The sequence below is a fragment of the Barbus barbus genome (assembly GCF_936440315.1).
Source record: "Barbus barbus genome assembly, chromosome: 2".
Lineage (NCBI taxonomy): Eukaryota > Metazoa > Chordata > Actinopteri > Cypriniformes > Cyprinidae > Barbus > Barbus barbus.
In genome coordinates, this window is record NC_136730.1 from 18,537,262 (window position 1) to 18,552,623 (window position 15,362).

At 38.9% G+C, this 15,362-nt stretch overlaps 1 protein-coding gene across 3 annotated transcripts; it reads left to right on the forward strand.

The window, feature by feature from the left end:
- The first annotated feature begins 605 nt into the window (after window positions 1–605).
- Window positions 606–15,101, forward strand: LOC306877749 (protein GOLM2-like). Of its 3 annotated transcripts, XM_079429692.1 has the most exons (10): window positions 629–1,977; window positions 6,448–6,502; window positions 6,770–6,872; window positions 7,018–7,105; window positions 7,202–7,343; window positions 7,439–7,522; window positions 7,661–7,975; window positions 10,670–10,798; window positions 12,074–12,241; window positions 13,652–15,101. In XM_079429692.1, the coding sequence occupies exons 1-10, from the start codon at window positions 1,651–1,653 to the stop codon at window positions 13,726–13,728; spliced, it is 1,488 nt and encodes a 495-aa protein (XP_079285818.1). In that variant the 5' UTR covers window positions 629–1,650; the 3' UTR covers window positions 13,729–15,101. The 3 variants fall into 3 exon arrangements, with proteins under 3 accessions (XP_079285819.1, XP_079285818.1, XP_079285817.1); XM_079429693.1 differs by lacking the exon at window positions 12,074–12,241 and having other exon boundaries at window positions 606–1,977; window positions 13,652–15,045; XM_079429691.1 differs by lacking the exon at window positions 13,652–15,101 and having other exon boundaries at window positions 650–1,977; window positions 12,074–13,212.
- Window positions 15,102–15,362: the final 261 nt, after the last annotated feature.

Below are 15,362 nucleotides of genomic sequence, written 5' to 3' on the forward strand. Positions count from 1 at the left end.
TAGACCCTCAAGTCATTGTTTGTTTGAATGAGTTACATAAGTACTACTCTAACAGGGTCTTGAGTGTTTGAGTGTGCTTAGAATTTTTGTAATGGGCCCCAAACAAAGAGCAGGCTTATTTCAGGTTTATCTTGCTGCAGTGAAAATCCCTGTTCAGCAGTATTTGCTCTGCTTAAAATCTTTGTTTCGGTTCCTAATCTATTCTAAGGGCCCTTGGTAAACCAGACAGGGAGGCTGATTATTTGTTACCTAGATGGCAACTACTTGTTTAAATCATCTGTAGATAGGCATTTACTGTAGCTCTTACAATTTATAGCCTCAACTAGCTGATCTATTCAAATCAACATAAGGCATTAAATTAATGTTTTTATTTTATATACGCATATAAAATAAAACATCTACAGAAAAACGACATAATGAGCAACATCCCGGTATAGGTAGGCCAAAAGCGACGTTCTGGCGTTCATTCTAATGCCGTATACCCCACCTTCTCTTATTATTTGAGCGTCCAATTAAAATTGAGCGACAGAAGCAGTTACGCCCAAAGCCAATCAGACACGTCTAAAGTTTACGGTTGTATTCACTGATTGGTTGTTGTAGCTGTCAATCACGTTCCTCTGTACACCTTACACGCTGGACGACATTTTTCTGGTTTTTATCGAGACGTCCAACCTGGCAGTAAGATATACAACAAGATAAGGACAAGATTTCGAAATATGATCTTTTGCTGACGCGTTTACTTATGTGCGTGCGCACAAATACACGGTGTTTGCGCATGCATTCTGCAGGACCGAGAGCAGAGGAGGAAGGCTGGAGTTGAGTTACAGTATATAACGTTAGCGGTGTATGTATAACTTAGTCTTCCCTGCATGGAATTGCATTCAGAGACGAGTTAAACGCATCGTTTCGGTTTGTTTATACTGTGTTGTTTTATATCAGGTACTTATTATTGTGCATGTGCTGAATACTGTAAATCTGGCCTTGTGGCGGTGTCAGATGTAACGCTAACGGTCTAATAGCCTGTTAGTGCTTTGTTGCTAATAGTAATAGATTGTTTACATGCTCAATTTCGAGTTGGCTTTGTGTGTTTGTCATTGTGTGTTTAGGAGAAATCGGTATCGCGTTGTTGAACTGAAGCTAACGCACGGCTGTTGCTCCACGCATGCTACTTTAGCGAGGTTATAACTAGCTAACATACAGCCGAGAAGTGTATTTATCACACGAGCGTGACGGCAGATCTGCAGAGATGACCGTAACCGAATAAAAATGCGTTATTAAGTGCTGTAGGATCAGGCGGAGAACGAAAAGCTCATGGCTGTGCGCCGTTAGCTCGCTTCAGCTCTCATAGGCCGCGTCGCCTGTGTGTGTTGATGTGTTTGATCTACTGACAGTCGCGTTGCATGAATGCAAACAAGGAAACGCTTGAAGACGCCAACTGTGCGGAAGGGATACGGAGGAAGCGTCAAAGTAGTTGTGTCACCAACTTCAGGACACTTCAAGGTTGCTGTAAGCCGAATGGGGAAGAGCCGAAATCTTTCAAGATAGATAACTTAGCAGAGCAGTGGCCACATCATTAGTTTCTTGTTTTTACTTGCGGCGCCGCTCACACAAAGCCAGAGATCGTAATCGGTGCACCTCTTCGATTGCGCGATGATCGGCTTCGGCGCGAATCGACGTGGAGGTCGCCTCCCGTCCTTCATCCTGATTGTGTTATTGGTGATTATCGTCATTGTGTCGTTTAACTACTGGAGCGTGTCCACTAAGCACGGGCGGCTGCTGGACGAGCTGGCCGAGATGCAGACGCAGGTGAAGCGCACGGACGCGGCGCGCTCGCGCCTGGAGAAGAGAAACTCTGAGCTGATGATGCAGGTGGACACGCACCGGAAACAGATCGACCAGAAGGACGGAGACTACAGCGTGCTGGAGAGCAAGCTGCAGGCCAGGGATGCGCTGGTCAAAGCCTGCACCGATGAGAAGGTGGGTGAGGGAAAAGACAGTGTTGGATCAGAGTACACCTTGTCGAGTCCTAGTTTTTAATCAGTTGAGTTTAAGTGGGAGACGTTTATTAATGTCTTTTTATATTAATTTTATGTTGATACTTTTTTTTTTTTTATTAAACATGACATGGATTTGTCTGTACTCTGAAAAAATGTTGGTTACTTCTGACAGAACTGATCAGGGGTTTTCAAACATTACAGAGCTCCCACCCAGACTTTCAGCCAACAGGCGGACCTTTAGTATGAAAGGCTAGATTTTCTCAGTAACACTTTTAATTACTTTAATTGACAACTTTTCATTATCACATTGTATCATAGTGAAGACCCATTCATCATCCAGACCAATAAACTGGCCAGTATTTGGCCATTTTGAAGGTTTTCGGCATCTTTTTTTAGATCCAGTTAACCATTGGATAATGCACAGTTTTTCACATATTTTTTTGCAGATAGAATAATGACTCCAGGTGGCATTGTCTAAAACAATGACTAACCATGGCTGCGTTTCCCAAAAGTATCGTAAGCCCCCTTTTTTTCCCCTGTATTACTGTTTGATGTTTTCCTCACTTTTCTGATGTTTATTGTAAAGTGTCCTTGAGCTCTGGAAAGGTGCTATATAAATAAAACATTATGATTATTATTATTATTATGTTGATCGTAGAACCAATTGTCTCTAATGGAGCTACGATCAATTTAGGATTATGGTGCTTTTGGGGGAAACAGCCCATGGCAGTCTCTCCCTTATGATCAGTGCACATCCTGTAATTGGTTTGTTTAGCCCTTTGTTCATTTGAAGAAGTTTTAATTATTACTGGCATTGCTTAGTTCACGCAAACAAAGTTGTGTAAGCGATTGTCTTGTCTAATAGTACCTTATTTCAGGAAACATTCGGTTTTTATGGAAGTATAGTAAATATGTTTCACTGACCAGGGTTTTTCATACACAGTGCATTTAAAAGCAGATTACGTACTTTCTCTAAAGAAGCAGGCAGTTTGCTTATATTAACTGTTCCCTTTGGGCCTGTTCTACTAGTTGTGCCAGCAGATAAGGCAGTTTTCTTTTTGTGTGACGTGTTCAGTCAGCAGGTTGCATGATAGACGTCAGCACTGACACTTGCTTTTTTTTTTTTAGGATTCTCTGATTAATAAAAGTTAAAAAGTACAGCATTTATTAAATATATATATATATTTTTTTAAAGAAATTTATATTTTTATTCAGGAGGGATGTTAAATGAATAAAAAGTCATAGTAAAGACTTAGATTGTTAGAAAAGATTTCTATTTGGAACAAATGCTGTTCTTTTTAATTTTGTATTCCTCAAAGAATCAAAGAAAAAATTATCACATGTTCAGCAAGTTTCACTCATAATAAATTGGCATATTAGAATGATTTCTGAAGGAACATGTGACACTGAAGACTGGAGTAATGATGCTGAAAATTCAGCGCTGCTTCACAGACTGTTGTTGTGTTGATAAAGCTGCTAGATCTTCAATACCTGTCAATAGCAGTACTACACATTTTGATGGACTGAAGTTACATTGCTCCTTAACTGATCAGGGCAACACTTATGCTTACATCTTAAAGAGAGTCTAATTTTTTGTCTTTTCATGGTGTAATGTTATACCTTGTCCATGTGTCATGGGTTTATGAATAGGATCTGTTCCCTACTGGGAATGTCATCCTGTTTCCTGTCCTGTAAACCAAAGGTGGAGACCATATGCACACACAGACACACCTATTCACTCGTACATTCCTGTTCACTTTTGCTTTGTGGTCTGTCCAAGGAGAAAGTTAACTATTGGCATTGCTATTCATCTCAATGGCAGTTGCTCAGATGACGTATGCAAACTTGAGCACAAGACCTGTATAGCTAGGCCATTGACGCCAAAGACAGAAAGTCCAGATAAAATGAGCACTGGTGAAATATAATATATTAATTCATATGTAGTTTGGGAATAAAATTGGTCTGAAATATTGATTGTAGTGAATGGTTGTCATTGAAGAAACACTGAAAGATCATTGCCTTCAGGTTGTTTATGGTGAAAAAAAGACCTGCCATATTCTTTTTGAATTATTAATCATTCTAGTAAATGTTTTATCATGTAGGAAATAGAATGAAGCTGTGAAGCGTAGGACCCTTTGCCAATAATTATCTCAGTAACGAAGTTGTTTCTGAAGCTTGTGGGCTACTGCAGCAAAACTGAACGAACCCAGTTTTGAGGTTACAGATATTTCTGTTCTCGTACATTTTGTTGCCAGTATGCAAACTGTGTAATTAACTATTGTGGCACCATTTATTTACAAAATATTGTTAAATTATTGATTTATGCTGTTTATTAAAATACCATAATACAATATTACCACAGTGTGATATTTTTCACCTATGGAAAAAAGTAGGTGTGGTTACAGAAAATGTACAACCTGATGGCTCAAAGTGATGGAATGAGGAATATTTGTATTGCAACCTGCAACCAATGGTATTTGGATGGTATGCTGATCAATTTGTCAGTATAGTCAAGTGTTGACTTTAAAAAGGAGAGTAAATGAGAAGTAAACATGAAATCAAAATGGGCCCTGTCTACTTGTTCCTGGTGTAATTGTACACTATCCATATGTGAATGTTATTTCAGCCTAAATAGACTAGAAATAGAAAATGAAATCTCTCCCTTACTTGACTACATCTTGATATGTAACTGCCACTTCATATTGACTTTAGTTTTATGTAAGGTCCTAATTATTGTGGATGAAGATCAGTTCTTCAAGTCTATGGATCTGTGAGTAGTTGTTGCCCTGAGCCAAATATTGTAAAAGAGTGGAAGTGGTTTGAAGTGATGCAGTGAGCTTCTGTTACTCTCTCACCTGCTGATGAGAAGGGTGCTGAGCTCGACTGTTTTCCACAGGGTGACATTGATGCTTTAATGACTGACCGCTCTCCTGTGTGTGATTCCTCCATTAATTTCTACTTTAAATCGGGTGACTGATCAGCCTAATAGTGGAATCCGCAGTAGAAGTGTGGTACTAGTGTATGGGTCAGTGTAAGATCTGGCTGTTAGCTTCCAGTTTGTAGATGCCAGTCTAGCAGCTGTCACTGAGATGAATGGGAATTCAAACGGTTTTCTCCAGTTTTACTCTGAGAGTAACTGCAAGCCTCTCCCTCCACTTAGGTGTCAAAAGAGTAATAGATGGAAGCGTAGGTTTGGAAAACCAACACACTGGAAGCTCCTAACTATTTAAGCTGGCTCCCTCACTTTTTTTTACAAATTGATATTGATTGGATGAAGCATCAGTACAAATCTATGGGATGAGCTTGCATAGACATTTAGCTGACCCTTCAGCAGTGCTAGTGAGTTCTGCATACACACAGTGCAGTAGACTGCTATTTTGCTGTATTTCCTTCTTCTGTTCTGCCGGTAGCAGTAGCTCAAGGCTTATCGGGCCCCTGTAATAGCACATTGCTCAGTCCTTATATCCGCTGCCCTTGCAGCTTAATTTGCCTTGCTGACTATCATCTTGTCTTGTGCTTTGAGCCAGGGCTCTGCTCTCAGCAAACTCAAGCTCAGACTGTGTCCATGTCCCCCTCTGTGAATTTGTCATCTTGATCACACTTCCCTCTGAGCTTCCCCCTCTCAATCTTATCACAAAATCACAGCCGCCTCTCTTACAGCAGTAAAGCTCTGGAGATTGAATTCTCTTACTGTGGATCATTGAAAAGGAATTGGACAACAATACTTTTTGACTCATAAAAGAGGTGATACTGAAGAGCGTGTGGTACTGTAGGCATCTTCACACAATTTCTCATGGGTTCAAAATGTCCAGGTGATGGTTTGATTTATAAATGCAGGAACCAATTAAAAAAAAATGTAGTTAGTAAAAAAGGAAGAAAAAGAAAGTTTGGGATATCACCATATATGCCATATTACTGTTTTCTACTCTGTTTGGTCAAATAAATATCTTGGTGAGCATGAGTCTGTTTTCAAAAAACACAGTCTAACAGGATTTCAAACTTTTGAAATATATTTAGACATAATTTAGATTGAGATTATTCACCCACAGCTGCAAATGTGAGTTGACTATAATAATCAAACCTTGATTATAATATGAATGTTTTGTAAATTTCCTACTGTAAATATATCAAAACTTCATTTTTGATTAGTAATATGCATTGCTAAGAACTTAATTTGGACAACTTTAAAAGGTGATTATCCATTCTCTTTTTTCTCTCTCTTTTTTGTACCCTCAGATTCCAGATTTTCAAATAGTTGTATCTCGGCCAAATATTGCCCTATCCTAACAAACCATACATCAATGGAAAGCTTATATTCAGCTTTTAGATGTTTAAATTAATATTTTGAATTCTCAATTTTGAAAAATTTAATCGTATGACTGGTTTTGTGGTCCTTGGTCACATATATTCTAAAAATATAATATTGCACTCTATTTTTCGTGCTTTCCAGAATAAGCTTCAAAATGATGTCAGCGCCCAGATGTCAGAGATTCACAGACTGAAAGGTAAGAAGTGCTCACTAGAGGGTGCTACTTCCCAGGGCGACCCTGTGTTATTGGAATAGGATTGTGGTGGGGTATGCAAGTGATGTACACCACTATTTTTGTACATTTTCTCATACAGTCTTGTTTCTTTCTACTCCACACTGATGTAAACAAATCCTGGTATCCTGTTGGCTGATGTTTTTCATATTGTGGTGTTTTGGACTGCTGATCTAATGGGGCATGTAGTGATGTTTGTTTAAATGTCTGTATTTGTTTACACGTTTACAGAGCAGGTAAAGGAGTTGAAACAGGAGGTCATCCGACAGGAAGACCAACTGAGGGAAGTGCGGAAAAACAGCACCAATTTGGAAAAGAAGCTAGAATATGAGAGGTGAACACAAACCCAGTGTGGGCGCCCACCCAGAAAAAGGGGTCTTGTTTGCTATGCCCTTCCATTCTTACATTAAGGATTGGTTAAATCGTTAGACGAGTTGATCATGTAAATATAAATCTATAATGTAATATGTGCATTGCAGCTTGCAGTGTGGCCGACAAATAGCTGAACTGAAGGCAGAATATGAAGATGGCAAGAAAAGAGTAGAAGAGGCAGCAAAACTCAGACAGGTGGGATATGATTGACTTGCATACAGTCAGTTTAAACTGCAAATTGGCTCCACTAACACTGTATTTTACATAAAACAAAAAACTTCTTCATTGCAGAGTTTATTAGAGAATCGTAAAGTGGACACAGGGGGTCGGCAAGTGGAGGCGGATCTTGATCAGTCGATCAAAAGAAAAGAGGAGGGCACTGCAGAGCGCCACACAGTGGCTGCACGGCGAAATGATGGCCCACTTCTTAAAGGTAGCAGGAAAAGCCTCAATGAGCAGAGGCATAAACATTTTGGTTGAAAAAAAATCTCACTCTTGACTTTTTTTTTTCTATCACATACACTGAAGATGATATGGGTAAACCTGGTAGCGATGCTGGAATGCCTGGCATTGAGGACAGTGAAGTAGGCAAGATAGAAGATGCACAGTTTGGTGAGTAACGCAAAGTAACAGATTTAAATGAACTACAGAATAGTCATCTCGCTGATGAGTAACAGAGAGAAAAGACTCTGAAGCATGCTGAAAAGAAAAAAGTTACTTCGTTCAGATTCACCTTTCATGTTTCTCCAGCGCTAAAGAAGCCGGCCATCACACCGCAGAAGCACATGGAGCCCGCAGAACCTGTGGCATTGCTGGAGGAGGAGAGGGCAGGGTTCGGAGCTGGAGCTGGTGCTGGTGCCAGACCAGGGGATGATTTGGCCCACGGGCAACCGTTGGACCGACCAGACATGCCCCATAATGAAAACCTGCATTTGGGGAACAACGACATACCTTTGCAGCAACAGCTTCCAAAGCCGGTGGCAGAGAAACCCATGCTGTTTGACAAAGATAATAAGGCAGCCATGAATGCAGATGAGTTTGGGGAGCAGCGCAGACAGCTGGGAGGTGAGAGGCCATGTTTTATCTGTGCTTATATTGCTTATACTAACACCTTTCAGTTGAACTATCGGTAAGCCCCTCCCCTCAAGGGGCAGTAGCACGGGGAGCGGAACTCGGACATCTTTAGGTTTCAGCGCCATAGAGAAACATTGGAAGATCCGAAGCTTGCATCGGTTTTATGGGGTTTATGCTTCAAAAATGGAAAAACGATGTGCCTGTGGTACTTGTAACACTGATTCCAGGTATCCTGAGATATATGGGCAATATAATTTATTTTATTACATTTCCTGAATCCAAACAAAACAGAGCAAAATGTCCCTAAGTATTCAACCCCAATACAAATGAAGACAAAAACGTTCATTTTCTGGTTGTCATACACTTATTAAGTTACAATTTTCATCTGCTCAAGCAGAACGTTAATGTTATCTTGTGCTTTAGCAAGGTATATCCGGCTAAGACCTGATATACTGATCTTCACTGGTGTTACCCATAAGGAAGGTAACACAAGTGACAGTAACACCAGTGACAATTTTCATGAAAAATGCATTTTACAAAATGTATGCTGCAAGGTATCAAACCACATGTTGTCAATCATGGTATACTCACTGAATTAATTAGTTTAAACCATTTGTATTAGTTTTTTTTTTTTTACAATTCCCTAACAATAAATAGGTCATACCAGTGACATCAACTAAAAGCTTCATATGAAATCATGAGATAAATGAGAGAATTTCTGATAACTGAAAAGAAACAGTGGACTAAACATGGGCCTTTTTTCATAGATCTTTAGAAAATAGGAAGGAGGAAGTCGAGTGATGTCATCAGTGTGATTTTTATTTTTAATTTTTTTATTTCAAAATAAAATACTTTTGTTAAGCGGTAACACCAGTGACACAACTCCAGGGGACCACTGTTTTCATTATATATTTTATCATATTTATTTGACATTTAGTTTTTTTTATGCCATTTACATCATATATTTGATAGTTATGAATAGACTTTTGTATTTTAAATGGTAGAAAATCCTGTTTTTGACCTCAAAATAAAGCATTTTCCCGCTGTACATGGCTGTGGGGACAAGCAGTTTTGTGGTACTTGGAATTCTATATAATTAATAAAAAAAAATAATAAATGACACATTGATGGCTCAGAAGGGTGTAATTGTTCAAATAACCTATTGTTTCATTTTAAAATATATAAAAAAAGTAACGCTAATGTGTTTTTCAGTAATATTTCTGTAAAGTCTAGGGACAGAAAAGTGGACATTTCTGTAGAATGACCCAGGTGTCGTTATATTAATTTATAATTTTGAACAGGAGTCCAGTATTCGTCGGGAAAACATTGTTAAAATGCACCTACTAAAAAGAACAATAAGAAGGCATTATAAAATGAAAAGACGATTTTGATTTTGAATGGCGAAGACGTGCTCACCCACAGACATCGTCTGCTGCTTTTCATGGAACTTACGTAATTACCCATTATACACTGTGATATAGCCTGGTTCGTTGGATCGGATTGCTTTCTCACTACAACCGAACCACTCCAGAGTTCCTTTTCAATCGACCCGAGACCACCTCGTTCAGGTGATCTCGGACCGATTGTTTTGGTGCGGATCTGAGTGCGATCGCCACGTTCACCTATGCCCAAACGAACCGGGCTAAGGGGGGAAACGCGCCAGGTTCCGAAACAATGGACCAGGTGTGAAAGCACCCTTAGAAATGTGATGCAGGACCCAGATATATACTCAACACACACAGCTATGCAGGCAGTAAGGATTCCACCATTGCATGACACACAATTCAAAACTATTACTTTACTTTACTTACTTTACTTTTGTCATTTAGCAGACGCTTTTGTCCAAAGCGACTTACAAATAAGAAAAAGTAACTAAAACTAAAAAGTTACAACTCTATAAATACTATCTACCCACATATTTAAGAAAATAAAGAAATTAAATAAAATTGACACATGCATATAACAACATTTCAATAATAAACATATCAATGAAAAAATTAAAAAGCGATACTACTATCCCTTGCCGGTGTCCCTGCCCGGTGGAGTCGCACGGTAGAGTCGATGGTCTTTACACTCTTTGGTCTTCACACTAAGAGGGCTTCACACGACGACTGCCGCGGTATAATAACCTTTATTATACCAATCCAACAAATGATCATTTCAATTCAGCTGGACCCACTTTCCTGTTTATCAACTACAAATGGCCAAGCAAGTGCACACACTGACCAGATACACGATACAGTACGAGACCAAACCATTAAACTATTAAAGTGACACTTCATCTTTTTCTGAAAGTTTTTTTTATTAATATTTTATTACTATAGGTGCAGTTTTTTTTATTGCATTGCTTTCTCCATTTCTGGATGATATTACCAAAAACACCTTCAGACAATGCAAATACAGTTTTGTTCATGATTTCTTTGTTCTGGGAAAGCCATGTAGTAGAGCTTCCGTTCTTTCATTACAACAATTCTTTCATTATTACCTCTTTGAACTGTCCTGTTTTCATCCTTGTTTTCTACGTGACCCTGTCATTAATTGAAGTTTACCTTTTAAAATTCAGTGTTTGTTTGTTTTTTTCACATAGCAATAATGGAGATTAGAGTCATGCCATTAAGTGACATCCCTCTACTTACAGAAATATAATATTTTAATATCCAGTGCTGTCTGTCTTTGTTTCATTAGCTGAGGGTTTAAAGGCAGAGGGAGTTGGACTTCCTCCTCCTCCTAACCCAGCTCATGTCCTTCCCAAACACATTGAGCAGCACAATGGCAGAGATCCTGCGCCTGCTGACCTTCCACGTCACCGTCAGAGTGAGTATTAAATTGTACAAAGGTGGGGATAGGTGCAGTTTCTGAAGATATCAAGACAAAGCTTCAGCTATCCACTTGCTATGTCGTGACATCAAATACTGTTTCTGGGTCCAAGCCTTCACTCTGTTTCAAATGAGAATACCATCTCAATCCAATTTATGAGCACCATTCATTTATGGCGCACCTTTAAGCTAATTTCTTTTTATTACAATGTACACTACAGTCTCCAGGCTCACGGTGTAACAGACACCATTATTTTAACAACTCAGAAAAGAGGAATCAATGTCTGGCCAATTGAGATTTTGGTATGGAGATAAAGGCTAAAATCAGGATTTTTGGTTGAACTACAGCACACCCTTAGAACCCAGAAGCCGTGACATGTGACTTTACCCTTAACAATCGGATACGTATATTCCCATATTCTCTTATATGGGAGTTTCCGTAAAGTATCTGTAAAGTGCTGATTGGTTACCTTCATGTCTTTAGGTTCTCTCATCTTAAAAGAATAGCTCACATATAAATTGTCATTCAAAACCTGATTTTATGCTTTGCATGGAACACAAAATAAGATATTTAGCAGAATGTTCAAGTTGCTTTTGAATTACCAATCACACAAGTGGATTGTAATTCTCACTCAAGTTTTTGTGTTTCCACCTTAAGACAAATAAATATGGTTTAAAAATGACATGAGGCCGAGTAAATGATATTCATTTTTGGGTGAACTATTCTTTTAAGACTCTCTGAGACTCTCTCTGGGGTTTGATGCAACATAAGCTGGCTCCATTCAAGCCAGTCTTAAATCGGTTCCTCTGAGGTAGCAAATGAATGTGTGTGAATATGAAGCCCAGGCAGAGCATAAGTGTGTGAACTACATATTGTAAAGCTGAATGTTAGATTGGGTTCTGCTGATTACTGCACTGCCTGACTTTGCACCGTCTGCTAAACTCCTCCACACCACCATGTACCCCATCCCACCCAGTCCTTCTTTCTTCTGTGTGAACTCCTCTACCACCAGCTCCATTCCTCAGTTGTCCTCAGTTGATTTTATTTCCTTTTGGGCCTAAATTATGGCATAAGCAAGTACTTTCCATGTAGTCTCATTGTCCTTTCTTAACTCTTTATTCTTGTGAATATGTTTCTGATCTGTTTGCCTTTCTGTGCTTTCTTTTACTATTCCCTTAATGTCCTTCTTTCCCCGTCTTTTACTACTTTGAAATTTTGCTCCTCCTTTTCTTTCTCTCTCTTTCCTGATGGGGCCCTTCTCTGCCTCTGCAGGCCGTTTCTTTGATGAAAATGAGTCCCCTGTAGATCCGCAACACGGCAATAAGCTGGCGGACTATAACGGGGATGATGGCAACGTGGGTGAGTATGAGGCGGACAAGCAGGCCGAGCTGGCCTACAATGAGGAAGAGGATGGTGATGGTGGGGAGGAAGACGTCCAAGGTGAGCCAGGGGGATTGCGACTGCTTTGCTATTCCGTCTCCTCTCCCCCTCCCTTGTGCTGTTGCTGTGCTGCTGGTTCAGTCATCATGGGCTCACAGCATACTGAAGTACTGTCAGCTCGTTTGGCCTAATGCTTGAAAGGCTTGTGGAAGGGGTCAATCGAGGAGCAAGCCCTCACCTCAGTGTGCTGAGAGCATGTGTGAATGAGGGGAAAGTTATGAGTGTGAGATCCTTAACCTTACTGGACCATGTGGTTATGAGACTGAACCTTCTCTCCCAGCATGCCTCATTCCAGTCGTTGTCTTTACTAATCAGCGTGCTTGTGTGTAGCGTCATTGTGTTTCCAGTGCATGTGAACTCTTAACACCTGTGTTGAATCCTTTTCACTAGGGTTTTGATATTTTAAATGAGTTGTTTTGAAGTGACTTGTTTAGCCTTGTAGACTGGGCCATCTTAATGCATTTTGCCATTTTTTGCATCGGTATCACTTAACACTTGTGACAGTTGTAAACCCTGTCTCTTAGACCATGTTCACAATGCAAAGTCTGGAGAATGACAACTGCATGTAAGTGCAAGAATGAATGGTTAATATTAGGGCTGCACGATATTTCCAAATAACTAGTATATTTGCAATAACTCAAACAGTTTGGTAATGTTAAGTTTTCTGGTTGATTATAACTATACATCACCATGTTGACAGTTAGTAGCATTTACATTTGGATTGTTTTAATATTAAATTACATTATAAGATTTGACATTATTTTTGAATGCTTCAGGAAAACACTGCTGCTCACTTCAGAAGTTTCAATTTAACTTAAATTCATTTTTAAATGAATTTAAGTTAAATTGATTTTCCACAGATTTTAGACCATTAACATGTATTGCACATTGCATTAAGTTGGTGCAAATCGCATGTCTTCAATATTGTGCAGCCTTAGATGATATAGTATTAACCATACAAACATTTTGGCAGCTGTAAACAAAAAAAAATAAAATACCATCTGAAAATTGTTAATAAACAAAAAGGACAGGCAGTGACAACCACATTTATATAAAATATGCACACTGTGTATGGAACCAACTCTTTTTAGAAACAACAAACACTGCCTCTTCTGGCGAGTAATTCCTGAATTCTGTAAACACACAGAATGATAATTAATGGTAGGCTGTAAAATCTATTTATTGAAAATAAATGATTTCACAGCCCTAACTTATGGGATTCAGACAATGTGGTTGTCACTCCCAAAACTTTGCAGTGTGTTTGTGGCCTTAGTAGCTTTCACTATTATTAGTTTAAATGTGTATAGGCATATTTTTCTTCACTCATGAAAGTTACGCTAGTTACTTAGTCAGCCATTGTTGTAATTGTAATCGCTGAATTGTAATTATCCCTGTTGTTGTATCTTTCAGACGATGAAGATCGGGAGGCTCCAGGTGAAAGGGCTGTGGATTATGGAAAGCGACATCAAGCCATTGATGTCCTGTAGTTTGACACATCAAAAATCCTTTACATTGAGCTTTGGATATTTCTGACAGTGAAGTAGCCAAGCCAGGAAAAGGAACTTTGGATTTCACCTGCAATTTTGGTATCATGATTGGAGACATTCAGACTATTCAAACTATTTCAGTGTCTTCAGAGAGGAACGAGTTTCAGTGGTTACGGCTGTGAAATCAGTGACTGCGGATGAGTTTAAATCCACTTTAATACGACAGTGATTTCATGATCTGCTGCAAATGTTTGCTTGCACATGACCTAATTTGAGTATTGTTTTCATGTTTTGCTTTTTTTGCCCCATCTGTAGCACAGGTCTATCAGAATTGGGATTTGGAACTAATATATTGTAAAAATGTCGTTGTTGTCTTTTTTTGGATAAAAAACCTTCTCCAGTGACTAGAGGACACTACTGTGAATAGATAATACGGAAGTAATATTTCTCTGTTAGATTCACAAAGTGGAACATATTGATACTACTGGTGAAAAGGACCTCTACAACACCAGTTTTCCTTTTTGTTTTTTGTTTTAAGAACTGCTGAAAAGCATAATCTCCCTTTATCTTTTTGGAAAACTGTTGCTGAATTGAAGTGTAAACTATGGGATGATGCAATTAAGTTGCAGTTCAACTTTTTAACCTCTCTCTGGTATATAATGATACAAATTGCCCAGATGTGTTTTTTTTTTTTTTTTTACTCCGTTTCTAATTCTGAAGGAGCACTCAGAAGTGCACATGGAGCCTTGTAAGGACATTGTTGCATGCAAAAGGCAGCCTTTGTAAATCAGCCTGTAGGTCATCAAGAAAATGGAAAAAAGCAATACTCGATGCCACAGACTAAACTCGTCACAGCTGTTGGCCTGCTTCCTTTCTTACTGGTAGCTGTAGCTGTACAGTACATACAAGGAGGAATCTGTGTGACAAGGAATGCTGTAAAATTGCTAAATTCTCAAAGGACATGATCATAGACCTAACTGTTTGTGTTTGTTTCATAATTAAACAAAAATTGGTAGGGTTGGCATACTGAATGTACTCTTTTTAGCTTGTGATTGTTTTTGAGATCTGTCACATGGGTGTTTGGGCTTTCTTACACAGCTGTGCAGTGCAATCCAAGGATAACAATTAACAAAATACTCTATATTTCAAATAAACTGGTCCAGTTTTGAGAAAAGTACAAATCCTATCACTGTGACTGAAGTATAGAAAGAAGTAGCATTGAGAAGAGGACCCAGAAATCTTCATTAATTTGTCCCAGGCTGCTTTACAAACATAAATGATTACATTATGGTGACAATAAAATATTTTTTCTGTATAAAATTTTACTGTGTTTGCATATAGAACGTTTATATAAATGTGTACCTATTCACCTTAGATTGACCCTATTTCAAAATATTTTGCTCGAAGACGTGTAAGGAATGTACCACATGATAGCATCTGAAGAAGAATGGAATTAAAATTCGCTTCATTCAGGAATACACAGGCATTCCGCCGAAGTGCTTCGTAACGGTATTGCCATGACAACCAGAACGTGCCTTTCCTTCTGATCTCATACCCCGCGCGCTCGTTCTATTTTTACTGGCTGCTTGTTGTTGATGTGCTATGCATAAATAAATCTGATGCTTATGCTAGCA